The sequence below is a fragment of the Aotus nancymaae genome, unplaced genomic scaffold (assembly GCF_030222135.1).
Source record: "Aotus nancymaae isolate 86718 unplaced genomic scaffold, 86718_ANA_hifiasm-v0.15.2.pri h1tg000019l, whole genome shotgun sequence".
NCBI lineage: Eukaryota > Metazoa > Chordata > Mammalia > Primates > Aotidae > Aotus > Aotus nancymaae.
Genome location: NW_026988431.1, coordinates 7,972,913 through 7,991,549, shown reverse-complemented (window position 1 = coordinate 7,991,549; position 18,637 = coordinate 7,972,913). Strand labels below are relative to the sequence as shown.

Here is an 18,637-nt window from a genome sequence, read left to right as displayed (position 1 = left end):
ATAAAAAATATAAAATAATATAAAATAAAGACGAGAGCATAGATGGTGTCAAGCAGTAGAATAAACATGGCTAGTGATCAGTCAATTAGTAAGCAAAGACATTTTCTGAGAATGAGGCATAAAAAGAACAAATAGACATTAAGGATAAATCCAAAACTTCTCAAATCCAGTTAACAGAAATTTCACAAAGACAATAAAAATAGTGGAAGAAAGCAACTGCTCAAAAAAATAATAGAGGCCAGGTGCGGTGGCTCACACCTGTAATTCCAGCACTTTGGGAGACCAAGGCGGGTGGATCATGAGGTCAGGAGTTTTAGACCAGCCTGGCCAAGATGGTGAAACCCTGTCTCTACTAAAGATACAAAAAACAAAATTAGCTGGATGTGGTGACACGTGGCTGTAAACCCAGCTACTCAGGAAGCTGAGGCAGAAGAATCACTTGAACCTGGTAGGCAGAGGTTGCAGTGAGCCGAGATCACGCCATTGCACTCCAACCTGGGTGACAGGGCGACACTCTGTCTCAAAAACAAACAAACAAAACCCAGAAATAAATTTCTCATAGCTGAAGAGGTAGAATATATGGAAAACAAAACAAAAACAAATTCTAAGCATATAATGGTGACATTTTATGATAGCAAGGCTAAAAACAAAATCCTAACTAAGTCTTTAAGAAGAAACATTAATTACATGTAAAGAAAAAATAATTTGATGTCAGATACTTCATTAAAAACAATGAGGCAAACTTTTTGAAAATCTAAGGGAAAATAATTAAGAACACAAAATTCATTCCCAGTCAAACTAAGCATGTAGAGGGGCAAAGTAAATACATCTTCTGATATGTAACAATACAGAAAGTATATCACTCTCAAATCCTACCTAAAAGAATTGTTAGAAAAGTTATTATAGCCAAGAAGTATAAATATAGCCTACATAAATTTTTAAAAATCAACACATACTCAGGAGGAGGATCTAAAATAAAAGCAGTGGTGCAAGTTTCGATTGGTATAAATAATCACAATTGGAAAACAAAATCTCAATTTTTTTTTCATAAGGAAGGTAGCAAGGAAAGGAGCAGAACAGAGGTTTTTGTCTTATGGTAAGATGTTGGTAGAAAAATACAAAATTAAAAATTTGCATTACAGAATCCAGGTCAATAATTAAAAGATTACATTTAACTTCCTAACTCTTAAAGGGATAAACCCTATTATAGAAAAAAACTTGGTCTAAACAAAACAAAAAAGGGAGAAAAGAAAAAAAAAGCAAGGACATAGACAACACAAAATAAGATGTCAGAAATAAGTTTAAACATATTGGCAATTCGAGTAAATGTGAATGGATTAAATATTCATATTGCAAAGAGACAGGCTGAATAACAACCCAAAAAACCATTACCAAATACTTACATGTCAGGCACTGTATTAAGCACTGGAATGGGTGCAAGACAGACATGATCAATTAAAGGTCTATGGGGAAAAGGTATTATACAAATCATGACAGACCCACCACAGTAACTCAAAAATATTTGTCTGTGTGTGAATGTGTTAGATACTGGAAAAATAATGGAGACCAAAATAGACATGGGCATTACCCTCACACAGCAAGTAGACTATGTATATAAAAACAAGCAAATACTGATAAACAATGTTCATTTACTCAACTATTTATTTATCCTTTATTTGCTAGGTGCTGGGGATATAATAGTTAAAAGTTTAGTCATAGGCATTATAAGTATTATTAAGCAAATATATAGCATAAAATGAGACTTTACAACAAGGTCCTTGAACCTGGACTTTCTTGAAGAAATATTTGTGACAGCATAGGAAGGATGAGAAGAAACAAAGAGGGAAGGAAAAGACCACTCCTGTCAGAAGGAACAGCACAAAGATAGCTGGGGATTGCTTAGCATATTTTGAAAGATCAGAGAGATGGGTGTTTATTACCCAGAGAACCAAGGGGAAAACAGTAGAGAGGTAAACATAAGGATGGCACCGGGCTAGTAAACAACTAGATCTTTCTGATCTCTTTTCATTGCAATGATTGATAAGGCATTAAAGAGATTTAAGCAAGAGTAAAATGATCTGATCTGTTTTCAGAGTATCACTTTAGCCATTATGTAGAGTATGAAAAGAACTTAGGAAGTAAAATCATTAAGTTTTGGTGACTATACTATTAAGTCAAGAGTATTTGGAAAAGGAGAAAAACACATTAGAGATGAGTCTTTTTTTTTTTTTTTTTTTTTTTGATATGAGCAACTGGGTCAGCACTTGAACCACCTGCAGCAGAAGAAAAACCATGAAATGACCAACTCAGTTAAAGAGTACCAAATAGTAAAAACCAACTGAAAAAAGTCAATTAAATTTGCCAACATGGAAATCACTGATCTTAGTAAGAATACAGTCTCACAACAGCGTTAATAAAGAAAACTATTTGCAAGAGACTGATTCATATAAGTGATGTGCGACAGTGGGCTGGCTAAGCTGTACCAAAGGAGGATGTACAAGATGGTTCACGGGGACATGGACAGTATGAGAACTTCTATTTATATTGTTTTTTGTCCAACAAATAAAACCATTAAGTTATAATAATATTTACTCTCTGGATTAACAATGCCTCCCTCACAGACTGGAGAAGCTACCCTGAGGTAAGACAAAAAATGTTATAAAGTCAAAGGGTTAACAGTGGCACCCTTACTCCTACTTCTGCAGTTGTCATGAGACAAAGCTGTGCAGTTCAAATGTGCTGGGTTAAGTGGAATTACAGATTATATTGTTTTAATTAAATTAACCCTCAATTTGTCTTAAAAAGTTTACAAAGAACTCTAGGCACTGAGGTTATTACTAATAATAAAAGCACACATTAACAAGGAGAAAACGGCAGGGCAAACACATCATTTGCTTTTTTTAACATGAGCCCTTCAACAGCTACATTTTAAAATGTAAATGTAAATTTAAATGCAAAAAAAGAAAATCACTAACAATCTAATGAGATCTAACAAAGCCCCCTAAATTCAAAATTATCAAGGCTATTTTAAATATGGATTTGTCTACATTCATTAAATAATACACTATTAATAAAGTTTTTGGTGGGGTGTGGTGGCTTATGGCAGTAACCCTAGCACTTTGGGAGGCTAAAGCAGGCAGATTGCTTGAGACCAGGAGTTCCAGAACAGCCTGAGCAACATGGCAAGACCCTCATCGTTACAAAAAATAAACATTAGCTGGGCTTGGGACACACACTTGTAGTCCCAGCTACTTGGAAGACTGAGGTGGGAGAAGCGTTTGAGCCCAGGAGGTCAAAGCTGCAGTGAGCTGTGATCATGCCACTGCATTACAGCCTGAGTGACAAAGCGAGACCCTGTCTCAAAATAAACAAATACATTTTTTTGAATTAAACATATTATTTACTGTTTAGACCCTTTACGTTGTTTTATAATTTGTACAGTATATTGTCATAGTAGTACATGTATATAACTTATAAATAAATGAACAAAAATATACTGAGAATATATGCTCAAAAATATTTTACTGATAGGACATATAATTAAAGTATGGAGACCCACTAGAAAAGTGTGTAAGAAATAAAGATTCAATAATGAGTACTGGAAAAAGGGAGTGAGAAATACAGGACATGGAGGATCAGGGATATTTGTATGTTGCATTGTTTCTAAGACAGGAAAGCTTAAAGGTAAAGTTCTTAAACATTGCTTGTTAAAAATGTAGATTCCAGACTTCGTCCCCTTCCATTTTGATTGAGCCAGCCTGGAATTATGTTCAGAAATCTGCATGTGATGCCAGTGGAACAACCTTAAATGAAAACTGGCCTAAAGCAAGGTTTAAATGCCACTAGAAAAATTCCCAAGAAAAGAATAGGTCTAGGACAGGGCACCATTCATGTGAGATTCCATAGTGAACAGAGTAGAAGGGATACAGGGACATAGGAGCAACTGGCTTTTATTAAGAGCAGAGGTGTTGCCTCCATTACACAAGAGATGGGTGCAACAGCTGAAAGAAGAAATGCAGAGCTGATGATGACAAGACTAGGGAATTCGCCATGGAAACAAATATGCTCCTTTGCTAGGATTAATACAGAGACACACAAAAAATGAACTATCTCCATTTTTATTTGAAAGAATTCATATTAAAATGAGGCACTTATAGTGCCTCATTTTCTTTTTCTTAAATGCAGACTTTCATTTACCAAGAAAGTAAGAATTCATCCCAAGTATTTTTATTTTCAATTTAATTCTTTTCAATCTGGAAATTACCTCATTCATTGTAGTTTTAATGGCACTCAAACGATCTTAAACAATAAAGTTTATTTTCTTGACTTACTTCCTTACATATTCATTGGCACAATTCTGAAAAAACTAAGTCATAAAAATAGAAGGTTGCTGATTACATGGCGATTACAGCAGCTGGGTAACCATGTACTAATGCTACATAAGGCAGCAGTTAATTGAGAGACTAAAGTTACTTAGAGTACAAATGGAAGTCTAAAATGTGAAATCTGTTGGTTTTAGATCAAAAAGCTTTTTTCTTCACTAATCACACTTCCAATTATTTTGATTTCTGATGTAAGATATATTTAAGACTCTTCATAAGAAAAAAAGTACAATGTGTATAATTTTGTCAAATCATGGGATTAATCAGTGGAAGCTGGATTAGCAAATTCACTTCTTTAGTAACAGAAAAAAATAAATCAAGGGTTAAGCCTGCTTGCCCTCTTTCTAACTTTATGCAATGCTTTATTCTGAGGCTTTAAAATTTAGAACCTGTTTTTAGACATAAAAGTTCTGTTATTTTAAATATGTTTTAATCAACTTGTGAATTCAATAAACTTATTTCTTTAAAGAAAAATTTTTCTATTTATAAAAGTAATACATGTTGTTGCAGAAAACACTGCAGAAAATATTGAATAGTATAAATAATATGAAAGCATCCATAATTTCATCACTTAGAGTACATTATGGTTAAGATGTCTGTGTACGGCTTTCTAAACCTTTAAAAACATGAACATATATATATGTGTATATGGTTCTAATAATAAATAATCAAAATATTACACATATACATACAACATATGTTGTTTAATTTTGGAATTCTCAGTTTACCTTTTTTTCCATATAATAATGTTCTTCATGTCAAAACAGACCACATCTTCATTTTTAACAGATGCTAAGTATGCTGATATAAGGATGCAATGTAATCCTCTATCAAAAGGCATGTAGGTATTAGTTAACCTTTAAGAGTGATAGGATCACCAGGTGAGGTGGCTCACGCCTGTAATCCCAGCACTTTGGGAGGCTGAGGCGGGAGGATCACCTGAGGTTGGGAGTTTGAGATCAGCCTGACCAACGTGAAGAAATCCCGTTTCTACTAAAAATACAAAAAATTAGCCAGGCATAGTGGTGCATGTCTGTAATCCGAGCTACTTAGGCAGAAGAATCGCTTGAACCCAGGAGGCGGAGGTTGTGGTGAGCTGAGATAAGGCCATTGCACTCCAGCCTGGGCAACAAGAGCGAAAATTCATCTCAAAACAAGAGTGATAGGTTCATGAAGAAGAAACTGGATGTTTAAATCTTACATTCAAATAGCTTTCTTCTCTTATAAAGCTCACAGATAGATTTAGACTAAGAGGTTGCCTTATTGTTGGTTTATGAGAGAAAATTAGTTTTAAAGTCAACCAGCTCATTTTATTATTTAACATTATCTAATAATATGACTTTTATAATTTCAACAAAATAATCACAAATTACGATAATTGGTTCAAATAAACACATACCCATATATAAACTGGTAGTAATTTCTAGAGTGATAAAGAGTTGATGAAAAGTTCCTAACAATTTCATATACATACTCAAAGTAGTCATGTGCTAAATAAAAGCATACATTTAGATTAGCTGAGTAAAAAGTACTGAATGTATACTTCAAGCATATCATGCTTCAGAATCACATTTTCAACCTAGATAAAGTTGTGAAGCTGGAAACATAATGCTTCTAACATTCTTAGGTACCATGTCATTGAAAAATTGTCCTTGCTGTTTTGAATGCTTTTGGAAGGCAAAGGGTATATAAAAAAAGGATTATCAGAAAGTTATTTCCATTAGGAACACTAAACACTTAGTATGTACAACCAGCAAATTTCAAAATCAATTTGGTCATTAGGGAAATGCATATTAAAAACCAAATGAAACACTACTTAACCACTAAAACAGGTATACTAAAGATAGTGACCATAGTTGGTGAGGATACTGAGAAATTCGAAGCCTCACGTATTTCTGATGAGAAAGTAAAATGGTACAATTTTGGAAAACAGCTTGGTAATTTCTTAAAAACATAAATATAAACTTACCATACAACCCAGTGGTTCCACTCCTAGGAATCTACTCAAGAGAAATAAAAACATATGTCTACACAAAATTTGTATGTGAATGTTCACAGCAGCATTATTCATAATAGGCAAACATGGGAAACAACCCAAATGTCCATCAACTGAAGAATGGAAACAATATGTGGCATATCCTTAAAATGGAATATTATTCAGCAATAAAAATGAACAAAATACTGAAATATCCTACAATATGAAGAACCTCAAAACTGTTACACAAAATAAAAGCCAGAAAGAAAAGATTACATATTATATAATTCTATTAACATAAAATGCCCAGGGAAAGTAGCAAAATTAAGTTTCTAACAATTACCACCATTATCACCATTTTTTGAGTATCAATATATTCCAGTGCTTTGTATCTTAAAAGAAAAACTTACTGGTCGGGTGCAGTGGCTCATGCCTATAATCCCAGCACTTTGGGAGGCTGAGGTGGGTGGATCATGAGGTCAGGAGTTCAAGATCAGCCTGGCCAAGATGGTGAAACCCTATCTCTACTAAAAATACAAAAATTAGCTGGGCGTGGTGGCAGATGCCTGTAATTCCAGCGACTCAGGAGGTTGAGGCAGAAGAATCACTTGAACCCAGGTGGGGCAGAGGTTGCAATGAGCTGAGATCACACCACTGTACTCCAGTCTGGACAACAGAGTGAGACTCCATCTCAAAAAACAAAAAATAGAAAAAGAAAGAAAGAAAAGCTTAATGGCAAATGTCAACATCAGTGACTACAATCTGGACTCATACATCAACATTTTACTCGATATAGTTTTATCAACAACAACAAAAAAAACAGTTATAAATTCGCTAGGATTCATCTAGTTTATACACAGGTTAAATGCTTTTAAAAATATCTCTCTTGCTCCCTGACTTTGGTACATTTTAATTCTCAGTAACCCCACTTAAAATGGGCAGGGTAGAAGAAAATTGTCAAACTCTGTAGCATAGCAACTAATGATGTTAAAAGCATAATTAACAAAATACTTCAAAAAAATACGTATATTCCAGTGATCCATGAATAACCAAGAGTTGTCTAAGAAAAACAACATTAATTCTAATTTCTCTCAACTTCTTTAAGAAATACAGAAGATACTTTGTCTGAAGGACTAGAGTAGTAAGAATGATATATACTAGCCTATTAATAGCATACATCTTTGAGAAAGTTTACTTTCCTCTACACTAGAACGTGTTTTGGCAACAGAATGACATTCTGTTTTTAGTGTAGTGTCTAGAGGCTTTCTGGTGACTGACAGGATTTTAAAGACTCTGAACTATATCTGAATTGTAAGGTTAAGAACTAACAATAGGGCTGGGCGTGGTGGCTCATGCCTGTAATCCCAGCAGTTTGGGAAGGCCAAGGAGGGTGGTTGCAGTAACTGATGTAAGTACCAAGGCAACAATTCATTCATAAATGACTAATTAAACAAAACTCAAGTGGCCTCAGAAGCAATAAGCCACAAACTAAAATTTAAAAATATAAATAAAAGACAGCCATTTTTCCTCCTTTTGCTAAAAATTTGACAATTTTTTAAAGAGCTGAAGAAATCTGCATGTATTAGAGTGGATCACTTGAGGTCAGGAGTTTGAGACCAGCCTGGCCAACAAGGAGAAAAGTCCATGTCTACTAAAAATACAAAAAATTAGCTGGGCATGGAGGCAGACACCTGTGATCCCAGCTACTCAGGAGGCAGAGGCTGGAGAATGTCTTAAAACCAGGAGGCGGAGGTTGCAGTGAGCCAAGATGGAGCCATTGCACTCTAGTTTGGGCAACAAGAGCAAAACTCTATCTCAAAACGACAACAACAACAAAAGCAAAAATTAGCCCGGAGTGATGGTGTGTGCCTGTAGTTCCAGCAACTCAGGAGGCTTGAGGTACAAGAGCCACTTGAACCCAGGAGGCAGAGGTTACAGTGAGGAGAGATCGTGCCACTATAATATAGTCTGGATAGAATGAGGCTCTGTCTCAAAAAAAAAAAAAAAAAACCAGTTTAAAGAAGATTTAGAAAATGTGAATGGATTTCCTGAGCCAGAACACTAACAAAATACTTACTTAGCCCAGGAAAGAGATATTTTGTAAAATAAAATGTTTGCAAGGATTTTTGCAGATTGGTTAGCTAAGTGCATTTTAAACTGTAAAACTGCAATTAAAAAGATAAGGTAGGAAATCGTAAAAAATATATTCTAACAAAGTAATTGGAAAACTTCTAAGAAAAGGTATTAAACACCAAGAAAGATGTTACGTGAGCTTCTGTAATTGCACCAACCTTAACTGGAAAACTGATAAAGACCTAAGGTATTCAAAATGGAATGCACATGATCTCAGGGAGGGGCATGATCCATTGAGGTGCTTCTTAGACTTACAGAAATATCACAATAATTTTTCTGACAGTAAAAATTTAGGAGAATACATAAGGACCTTGGTCAAAAGGGATTTTTGTAAACAGGATAATTTTCTATCAAATGGAATCGTTTAGGTTTACCAAGAATGCCTGTAAGTTTGATTTTAGTTCTTTACAAGTATATATGGTGTATACCAATAACAAAATTTCACTAATTTGCTAGCATCCACTATCAGTAAATTAATCCACTCTTAATTACCTTAAACCTAAAAAAGCTGACTTGTTTTAATTGAAGTAAGGTATTGATAATGGTTGTGCTCCTGGAAATAATAACCCCACAGTGAATGGCAGCAGGTATAATTTAGATCAGAAGTATTAATGCAGTAGAGAAAATTTACTAATTTGATGGCCATACATACACACCTGTTCAAAAAGTCCATTGTTTGTTTTAGGTTAAAGATATATGCTAATCTGCATAACTGATGTAAGTACCAAGGCAACAATTCATTCATAAATGACTAATTAAACATAACTCAAGTGGCCTCAGAAGCAATAAGCCACAAACTAAAATTTAAAAATGTAAATAAAAGACAGCCATTTTTCCTCCTTTTGCTAAAAATTTGACAGTTTTTTAAAGAGCTGAAGAAATCTGCATGTGTTAGAGTTATAAGAACCAAGAATAAAATATGGGGCATAAATTCAGGAATAAATCATAACACATTCCAAAGCTTTTGCTGTTTCAACACTTTGAAATAAACAGTTAAAGAAGGTTTAATTCTAACATTACCGTTGAAGCAGATGGTGGATTTGATGACTGCCCTTGACGGTTCCTTATGTGCTGGTTTAACCCACTGGGATTTGAAGATGGTGTTGTAGGAAGCTGGCTACTGGCTGCAGGTTGTGGAGGTGACTCTACTTTGTGGGTCTTACTTGAGCCATCCAATCTGCTACTTCTCTCTATGGCAATCAGGTCACGAATTTTTTGCAGCTGCTCCACTGAAGCTTTTTTGGGAAAAATGAGATGTGTTTCTCCCTGGAATTTAGAAAGAAAAAAATGTGAACCTTTGCTTTATGCAGTCATTCTTTTGTGTGTACACACACACACACACACACACACACACACACGGTGGGGGAGGGGGAGAGGAAGAGGAAGAGAGAGAGGGAGACAGGGAGAGGGAGGGGGAGAGAGAGAGAGAGAGAAAGAGAGAGAGACACACACAGAGAAGGGTATAATGAAGCCAATAGTATATGCATATTTCTACAATCATACTGTTTTCTTACCATTATGGTACTTTTAAAATACAGTCTAAGGTAAATAATGCCTCAACATAAACCAGAAAATTAAGAAAATATATTTCCTTTTTAGAATTTAATCCTTAGCCTATTTAATGGGGTTTAAAGGACCTTCAAGAAAAAATATTTGATCTTCTAGGAACAGTAAGTCAGAAGGCCTCCTAAGAGTTGCAAAAATGCATATTCCTAATCTCTCTGCAATAGTATATGATACTACTATTCTCTATGAAATTCCCTATGAAATAATAAGTAGAGATACAGCCACACAAAAGAATCCAGGGTCACATAAAACCAACAAGAAGTTAAATAATGGCCGGGCGCAGTAGCTCATACCTGTAATTCTAGCACTTTCAGAGGCCGAAGGGGGTGGATCACGAGGTCAAGAAATTGAGATCATCCTGGCCAACATGGTGAAACCCCATTTCTACTAAAAACACAAAAATTAGCTGGGTGTGATGGCGCATGCCTGTAGTCCCAGCTACTTGGGAAGCTAAGGCAGGAGAATCATTTGAACCTGGGAGGTGGAGGTTGCAGGTAGCTGAGATGGCACCACTGCACTCCAGCCTGGCGACAGAGTGAGACCCCATCTCAAAGAAATAAAAAAGAAAGAAAAAGAAGTTAAATAACGACCTTTGAATCTTCTTAATCTGAGTCTTTTTTTTTTCCCTCAGAGACAGGGTTCCACCATGTTGGTCAGGCTAGTCTCGAACTCCTGACCTTGTAATCCACCTGCCTCGGTCTCCCAAAGTGCTGGGATTACAGGTGTGAGCCACCGTGCCTGGCCTTAATCTGAGTCTTTAAAGAATGGGGGTTCACTAATTTTTCCCAAGATAACAAAAAGCACACCCCGTATAGGGTTCACTAATTTTTCCCAAGATAACAAAAAGTACACCCTGATAGTCAATCCAAAACCATGGATAGTTAACAGTAACAGGAAGGTCATCCAAACAAAACAAATAAAAATCATATCTTTGAGTAGTGATTCATTTAAATAAAATTATAATATGCTAAGAATGCTTTAAAATAAAATGCTACAACAAATTCTATAATGTAAAACAGTCAGTAAATTATAACACAAGAAAAAAGGTGAAATGACCATGTATTTGATCAAATTTCCAGGTACTGAGAAGAAACAATGTTAAAACAGTAATTTCTCCAACGAGAAATGAGATAAAAAGTTGCAGCCCAGTGCTCACGCCTGTAATCCCAGCGCTTTGGGAGGGCGAGGCAGGTGGATCACGAGGTCAGGAGTTCAAAATCAGCCTGGCCAACATGGTGAAACCCTGTCTTTACCAAAAATACAAAAATTAGCCAGACGTGAGGGTGGGCAACTGTAATCCCAGCTAATAGGGAGGCTGAGGCAGGAGAATCGCTTGAACCCAGGAGGTGGAGGTTGCAGTGAGCTGAGATCATGCCACTACACTCTAGCCTGGGCAACAGTGAGACTCAGTCTCAAAAAAAAAAAAAAGTTGCTATAGCATGCAGCACACAGACGTGCAGATCATGAGTATTTAAATGAAACTTCACAACTGACAATATTACTGTATTTCGCTGATAATGGTAGACCTATAGGAATCAACAGAGCAAGACATTACTCAATGACATGAAAGTCAATTCCATCCGAATCCTTTGTAAATTTTAAACTATACTGACTGTGATTTTTAAAATGTCCAATTGGTGAAGGAATAACTATTTCTATAGATTCCTAAAATGATGAATTAATTAAAAAACATTATCTTATTCAATTATTCACCAACATGATAATGACTACTTTGTGCATGAAGAGGGGAGTGGAAATCCTTGAACATACTTACCTCTTCAAAGCCCATTTCAAATAAACATTCAACAGCTCCTCTGACAGGCAAGAGTCTAGTAGAAAAAGCTGTGTTTCCAATCCGGATGGATCTGTATTTTTCATCATTAGGGTTTCTGACAAAAAACAAATATAATGATTTATATTTTTCATAGTGTTTTTGTATTCCTTTAAATATTTTATTCTGACTACATCCATACATGGTAGCATAGACTCCAACTTCAAAAAACAGGAAGCAGTCTGGAAAAGTAGTTCAATTTTGTGACTCTTCAGAACACATCTAGAAACACCTCACAATTTTGTGACTCTTCAGTACACATCTAGTAATTTCACACCTCATAATATTAATGCTACCATAAGGAAAATCCATGTGACATCTTAATTCTGTGCTGTTAAGGCTAGACACCTTTATGAGTCTTTTAGTTTGTTTAAAAAAAAAAAAAAAATCCACGTAAGCTCTGAACAGGGGCAAAAAATTTTATCTGTTTTGTTGTGATGAATCCTCATCATATAGAATGATGCCTAGCACATAGACAGTGGTTAACAAATATTCAGGAAATAAACAAAAGAAACTAAAAAGCTATATAAAAACAGGTTGGCCAGACGTGGTGGCTCATGCCTGTAATTCCAGCACTTTGGGAGGCCAAGGCAGACAGATGACAAGGTCAAGAGATGGAGACCATCCTGGCCATAGTGAAACCCCGTCTCTACTAAAATACAAAAAATTAGCGGGTGTGGTGGCACACACTTGTAGTCCCAGCAACTCAGGAGACTGAAGCAGGGGAATCACTTGAACCTGGGAGATGGAGGTTGCAGTGAGCCAAGATCGCACCACTGCACTCCATCCTGGCGACAGAGCAAGATTCCGTCTCAAAAACAAAAACAAAGAACAGGACATGGCTGGGAGTGCTGGCTCATGCCTGTAATGCCAGCAGTTTGGGAGGCTGAGGTAGGTGGATCACGATGTCAAGAGTTCGAGACCAGCCTGGCCAACATAGTGAAACCCTGTCTCTAATAAAAATACAAAAAATTAGCTCGGCAAGGTGGTGCATGGCTGTAGTCCCAGCTACTTGGGAGGCTCAGGCAGGAGAGTTGCTTGAATCTAGGAGGCAGAGGTTGCAATGAGCTGAGAATGCATCATTGCAATCCAGCCTGGGTAATGGAGCAAGACTCCGTCTCAAAAAAAAAAAAAAAATACCAGGTCATAGTTCTTCAAAGACTTTACTTTCAACAAACATGACCTAGGTATTCCTTTACAGTCACTTGATTTTCTTCCCTACACCAATGACTGTTTTTACCATAAGAGTTCTGCTTTAGTTTAAGACACATTATTTATTTATTTATTTAGAGACAGGGTCTCACTCTGTCACCCAAACTGGAGTGCAGTGGCATGATCTCAGCTCATTGTAGCCTCCGGCTCCTGGGTTCAAGCAATTCTCCCATGTCAGCCTCCCAAGGAGCTGGGATTAGGGGCAGGGCACCATGCCCAGCTAATTTTTGCATCTTTTTAGTAGAGACCAGGTTTCACCATGTTGGCCAGGCTGGTCTCAAACTCCTGACTTCAGGTGATCCACCTGCCTCGGCCTCCCAAAGTGCTGGTATTACAGGCATGAGCCACTGTGCTTGGCCCAAGATACATTCTTGACACAGAAAGTATGGCAATAAAAGGAAGATATAAATTTCTTTTACCATAATTAAGGTTTTGAATAGTATGCTTGGGACAAGTAATCAGCACACAAAAAGCTTTGATTTGAGATTTTTAATTTCCTTGATAAATGAGAAAGATTGTTTAAAAAAAATCATTGAAAGAATGTAAGGTTAAGATAAAAACAGTATTATATTCAAAGACCCTCAGAACATAGTTTAGGATGATAAGTTTCATATCTGATACCAACTGCCTTAAAGTGATAGTGACTTCTTTAAGCACTATGTTAAGAAGGATTCTGAGGCAGTGTCTGGGATCCATAGGAAGATGAACTTCCACAGGAAGACATCTGCCTGGGGTATGACATGGTGGGTGGGAAAATGCTAGCAAATGACTTATCAACTCTTCTTATCCACACATGTTCTCTAGGTAGTCTGACATAAAAACAAAACCAAAAACTAAGTATTTTAATTGCATAAGTTTTAACAAATTTTGCATTTTTCAACAGTCAACTGCCTATTGCCAAAGAGTCATAAATACCTAATGAACATTTTTAAACTTTTCCCTAATTTCAAAAATCATAGAAGTTTATTACAGAGTATTCAGTGACAAAAGCTCTAAAGAATACTATTCAAAATTTCCACAGATTGGTGCTTATCTACAAATTATTTGCTACCCATACACAAGAAATACAGATTTTGTTTGTTTGTTTGTTTACAAGGGCATACAAATGAAACAAGAAGTATAGAAACTGAATGTTTAGTATATAGCAATTTGATATTGCCATGAAATTTTCAGTGTATTTTACAAAAGTTATAGGTCCATAAAGGACTGGAAATTAAAAACAAAAACATGTTCTTTACTATATGTAATATGAGAATCAAAAATGGTTGTGAAACACAAAGAAAATTTTATTCTCAACTCTTTATTCTGTGTATTAGATCAGGGTTTCTCAGTCTCGGCACCACTAACATGTGGGGCCTTTATTCAGTGGAGATTCCCTGTGCACTGCAGAACGTTCAGCATTCCTGGCTTCCATGCCACACTGAGTTACAAGTGAACCTCTCTTTCTTATCACTTAAGAAAACTGAACTATAAAATAATCCTACATTTATCAAAGCTAGTTTTAGGCAAATGAGGCATCTTTTCCTGACAATGTATTTCACAGGGTGATAAACATGTCAGTACCACCAGGATGATAATATCTTACTGGTTCAAAACTGCTTGAGCTATTTTAATCTATTCTTTTCCCAACAGCTTTCAGATCTCTACATGCTCAGTCTTTCTCTGAGCTGATTTTCTATTCTTATAAAATATACATCAGTTGTTCTCATATAGTTTGTTTTTGTTTTGTTTTTAAAAAACAAAGTCTTGCTCTGTCACTCCAGCTGGAGTGCAATGGCGCCATCACAGCTCCAAGGATAAGAAACAGGATATGACGGGTTTGAGGTCTAATGTCCCTACAGCCCTCTAAATCTTTGAGGGCTTCAGGGTCAGGCCTTTGGTATCAGTCTGTCCACAAAACCATGGTAAGTTTTTGCAATCCTCCCACTTGGGGTGTCCTAAAGCCCTGGTATTACAGATGGGAGCCACTTTGGCCTTTGTTATTCTGATATATGTTGTTTCCATTTAACTATTGATATACAGTATAGATTTTCCCCTTTAGTTTCTAGTGAGCATTTTGTTTGTTTGTTTTTTATTTTTGAGACAGGGTGTCACTTTGCCATCCAGGCTAGAATGCAGTGGCGTGATCATGGGCTCAAGCTATCCTCCCACCTCTGCCCACCAAGTAGCTGGGACTACTGGTGTCTGCCACCGCGCCTGGCTAATTTTTTTATTTTTTATAGAGATGGGGTTTTGCCATCTTGCCCAGGCTGGTCTCGAACTCCTAAGCTCAAGCAATCCGTCTACCTTGGCCTCCCAAAGTGCTGGGATTACAGGCATGAGCCACCATGTCCAGTGAGCAATTTTATTTTTGTATTATCTCTGGACCTCACATTAATCTATTTTTCTCACTAAAAGTATACTGCAAACAGGGTCAAGCAATGACAGCCCTATCCAGTTCTTCAGATTCTATCTTTTTCTTATTAAGTACGTTGAGTAAACTTATCATGGTTTTGTGGACAGACTGATACCAAAGGCCTGACCCTGAAGCCCTCAAAGATTTAAAGGGCTGTAGGGACATTAGACCTCAAACCCGTCATATCCTGTTTCCTATCCTTGGAAAAGCAACACAGAAATACTTTCTTAAACTCTTAATTTCTCAGCATTATTCCAGTGTGTCCACTATCCTTGAGCTCACTGCCACACTCCTTATCTTTCAGAATCTAAAGAAACCCTAAGAATTACCTTCAGTGTGACTTGATCTTCTATTTACTTTGCTCTCTAGAACTCTCTATGAATTTGCTGTAACACTTTGCTATGTTTTCCCCCCTATTTTTACTGTCCATTACCTATTTCTGCAACCTGTGATATTTGTCTTGCTTGTTAGCAATTACTGTGCAGTACATTTGCTTGGGATTTTTTTTGAGTTGTTGATGATGTTGAATGCATGGGGTCTTGAAAGAACAGTAAAATTTCCTATATCTCACTCAACCATCACTTTGAACATATTTTGGTTGTCTTCCTAGTTATCTTACCCCCTTCATTATTTACCAAATTAAACTCACGGACAATTATTCTTAGGTTTTATAAATGGGTGGCTGGAAAATGTCATATTTTTCCCTTTAAGAGTCACAATCTACCATATTTCTAAGACTGTAAACTATGTTAATAGAAGGTAATAATAATAGCATGTCAGAGGAAAGAAAAACCTAAGTGTTCATCTCTATTTTTCGAATTTCAGAAACACAGAATTAGATATATCTGGTCATTTACTAGCCATCTTCCTCTTTCGAATGCACAAATTCCAGGAAGAGTTCTTTTCTGGTTTCTTTTCCATTTCTCAGAAATGGAAACTTAGTACAGGAATGTATCCTATAATCTGGTATTTTTACTACTAATCACAAAAGTTGGTTTGTGGGTTATTTAAGAATTTATCTCTAGTCCCTCTGAAAATCTGTTATTCTAAGACACATCTAAAATTTTCAAAAACATTTATCTGTCTCAAATATGGGAACCATCTCTGGCTCTAATACTACCATTCTCTGTTGTGACAAGGGAAACTTGTACACCTCATCTAGTTTGTTTAAAATGCAAAATCAGCTAGGTGCAGTGGCCCATGCCTGTAATCCCAGCAATCTGAGAGGCCAAGGTGGGCAGATCACCTGAGGTCGGGAGTTTGAGACCAGCCTGACCAGCACTGAGAAACCCTATCTCTATAAAAAATATAAAATTAGCTGGCCGTGGTGGCGCATGCCTGTAATCCAGCTACTCGGGTGGCTAAGGCAAGAGAGTCGCTTTAACCCAGGAGTCGGAAGTGAGCCAAGACTGCGCCATGGCACTCCAGTCTGGGCAACAATAGCGAAACTCCGTCTCAAAAATAAAAATAATAAAATGCAAAACTAAGTAACAATAACAATAGATAATATCATCAGCAGCTACATATTATGAGCTAGGTCCCTTATTTATTTTTATGTTTTGCAACAATCCTATCATGTAGGTATTTGTCTTCCCTTTTACAAACGAGAAAACGGAAATCCAGAAAGTTTACACAAATTGCCTATGATCATACTCTTTGGAAACAGTTGACTAGGATTGAACCAACTGGTCTGATTATTAAGCTCACATAACATCTACCACACGAGCTGCCTACAAACTCACCAAACCTCAATTAACTATCCTCCCTCAATTTCTCCAGGTACAATAGTAGCCTAGATTAGAAATCTGAAGTTACATGTTTTGGAGAGGGGACCAAGATGGCCGAAAGGGAGCTTCTCCGGAGTGCAGCTCCTGGCGAGTGAGACACAGAACCAGAGTGATAGCGCGCCTCCGAACGAGGTACCAGGATCGTTCCAAAGGGACTGGTTGATCAGCAGGATTAACCCCAAAAAAGGCGGTGAAAGCAGCCCAAATGGGGCGAGCCCAGGCAAGTTGGGGCACTGCCCCACCTGGGAAGCGTATCTGGCACAGAGGATCGGGGGCTCCACCTCCTTGGTACTCCGATTCAGATACAGCGCTTCACTGACTTGGGCAGCACATAGCCCAGGAAAACGCCTGGCTGAGCACCGCCCTGAGTTGCAGACCCCAGAAACAGCCCAGGCTCGCAGCCCCAGCCGGACCGGTGCCTTAGCGCAGACCAGGGCAGAGACTTGGACTAACACGGAGAAAGCTTATCACAAGTAACTGCCCATCCCACAGAAGAAGGGAAAGTTGAAAGCGGGGAGGGGAATACAGCCAGACAAGTCCCACCCCCACAAGATCCAGCAAATGGAATCCCTCTTCCCGGAGAGTTTCGCAGTTAACACATCAGACAGAGCTCCATCCGGGAACAGCAGGCTCGGCAGAGAGAAAAAAGCCCGCCATTGGGAAGGTGGGGCTAGTCCCGCCGGCATAAACGGAAACCAGGCAAAGAACAAACAGCAGCCCGGCTGAGACCCAGGCAGCCCAGCAGTGCCTCTACAGGCAGACAACGGACAGACTGTCTCAAGCAGCACACTGACACCTGCGTTTAAAAAAAAGCCTCATATAGGAGAAATAACCCCAACTTTAACAGAAAGGACGCCCACTCAGAGATCCCACCCGAAATCACCAACTTCAAAGATCAAAGATAGATAAAGCCATGAAGATGGGAAGAAACCAGTGCAAAAAGGATGAAAACATCAAAGTCCAGAATGCCTCTCCTCCCCAGAGAGATCACAACGCCTCACCAGCAAGGGAAGAAACCAGATTAGAGAATGATTTTGATGAGCTTATAGACGCAGGCTTCAGAAGATGGGTAATAACAAACTTCTCTGAGCTAAAAGAATATGTTCAAACCCAATGCAAAAAAAACTAAGAACCTTGAAAAAAGATTAGACGAAATGCTAATCAGAAAAACCAGCCTACAGAAGAATATAAACGACTTGATGGAGCTGAAAAACACAGCATGAGAACTTCGTGAAGCATACACAAGTTTCAATAGCCGAATAGATCAAGCAGAAGAAAGGATATCAGAGATTGAAGATCAACTCAATGAAATAAAAAGAGAAGGCAAGAAAAGAGAAAAAAGAGTGAAAAGAAATG

General features: G+C 37.4%; 1 protein-coding gene across 3 annotated transcripts in view; it reads right to left on the bottom strand.

The window, feature by feature from the left end:
- The window catches only part of NGLY1 (N-glycanase 1), a 62,757-nt gene that overhangs the window by 36,800 nt on the left and 7,320 nt on the right, over positions 1-18,637 (bottom strand). For all 3 annotated transcript variants that reach the window (XM_012435560.3, XM_012435563.3, XM_012435561.3), the window contains exons 2-3: positions 11,831-11,945; positions 9,511-9,756 (exon numbers count right to left, since the gene is read on the bottom strand). In XM_012435560.3, the coding sequence (XP_012290983.1) occupies positions 9,511-9,756; positions 11,831-11,945 (361 nt within the window). The remainder of the gene's footprint in view (positions 1-9,510; positions 9,757-11,830; positions 11,946-18,637) is intronic.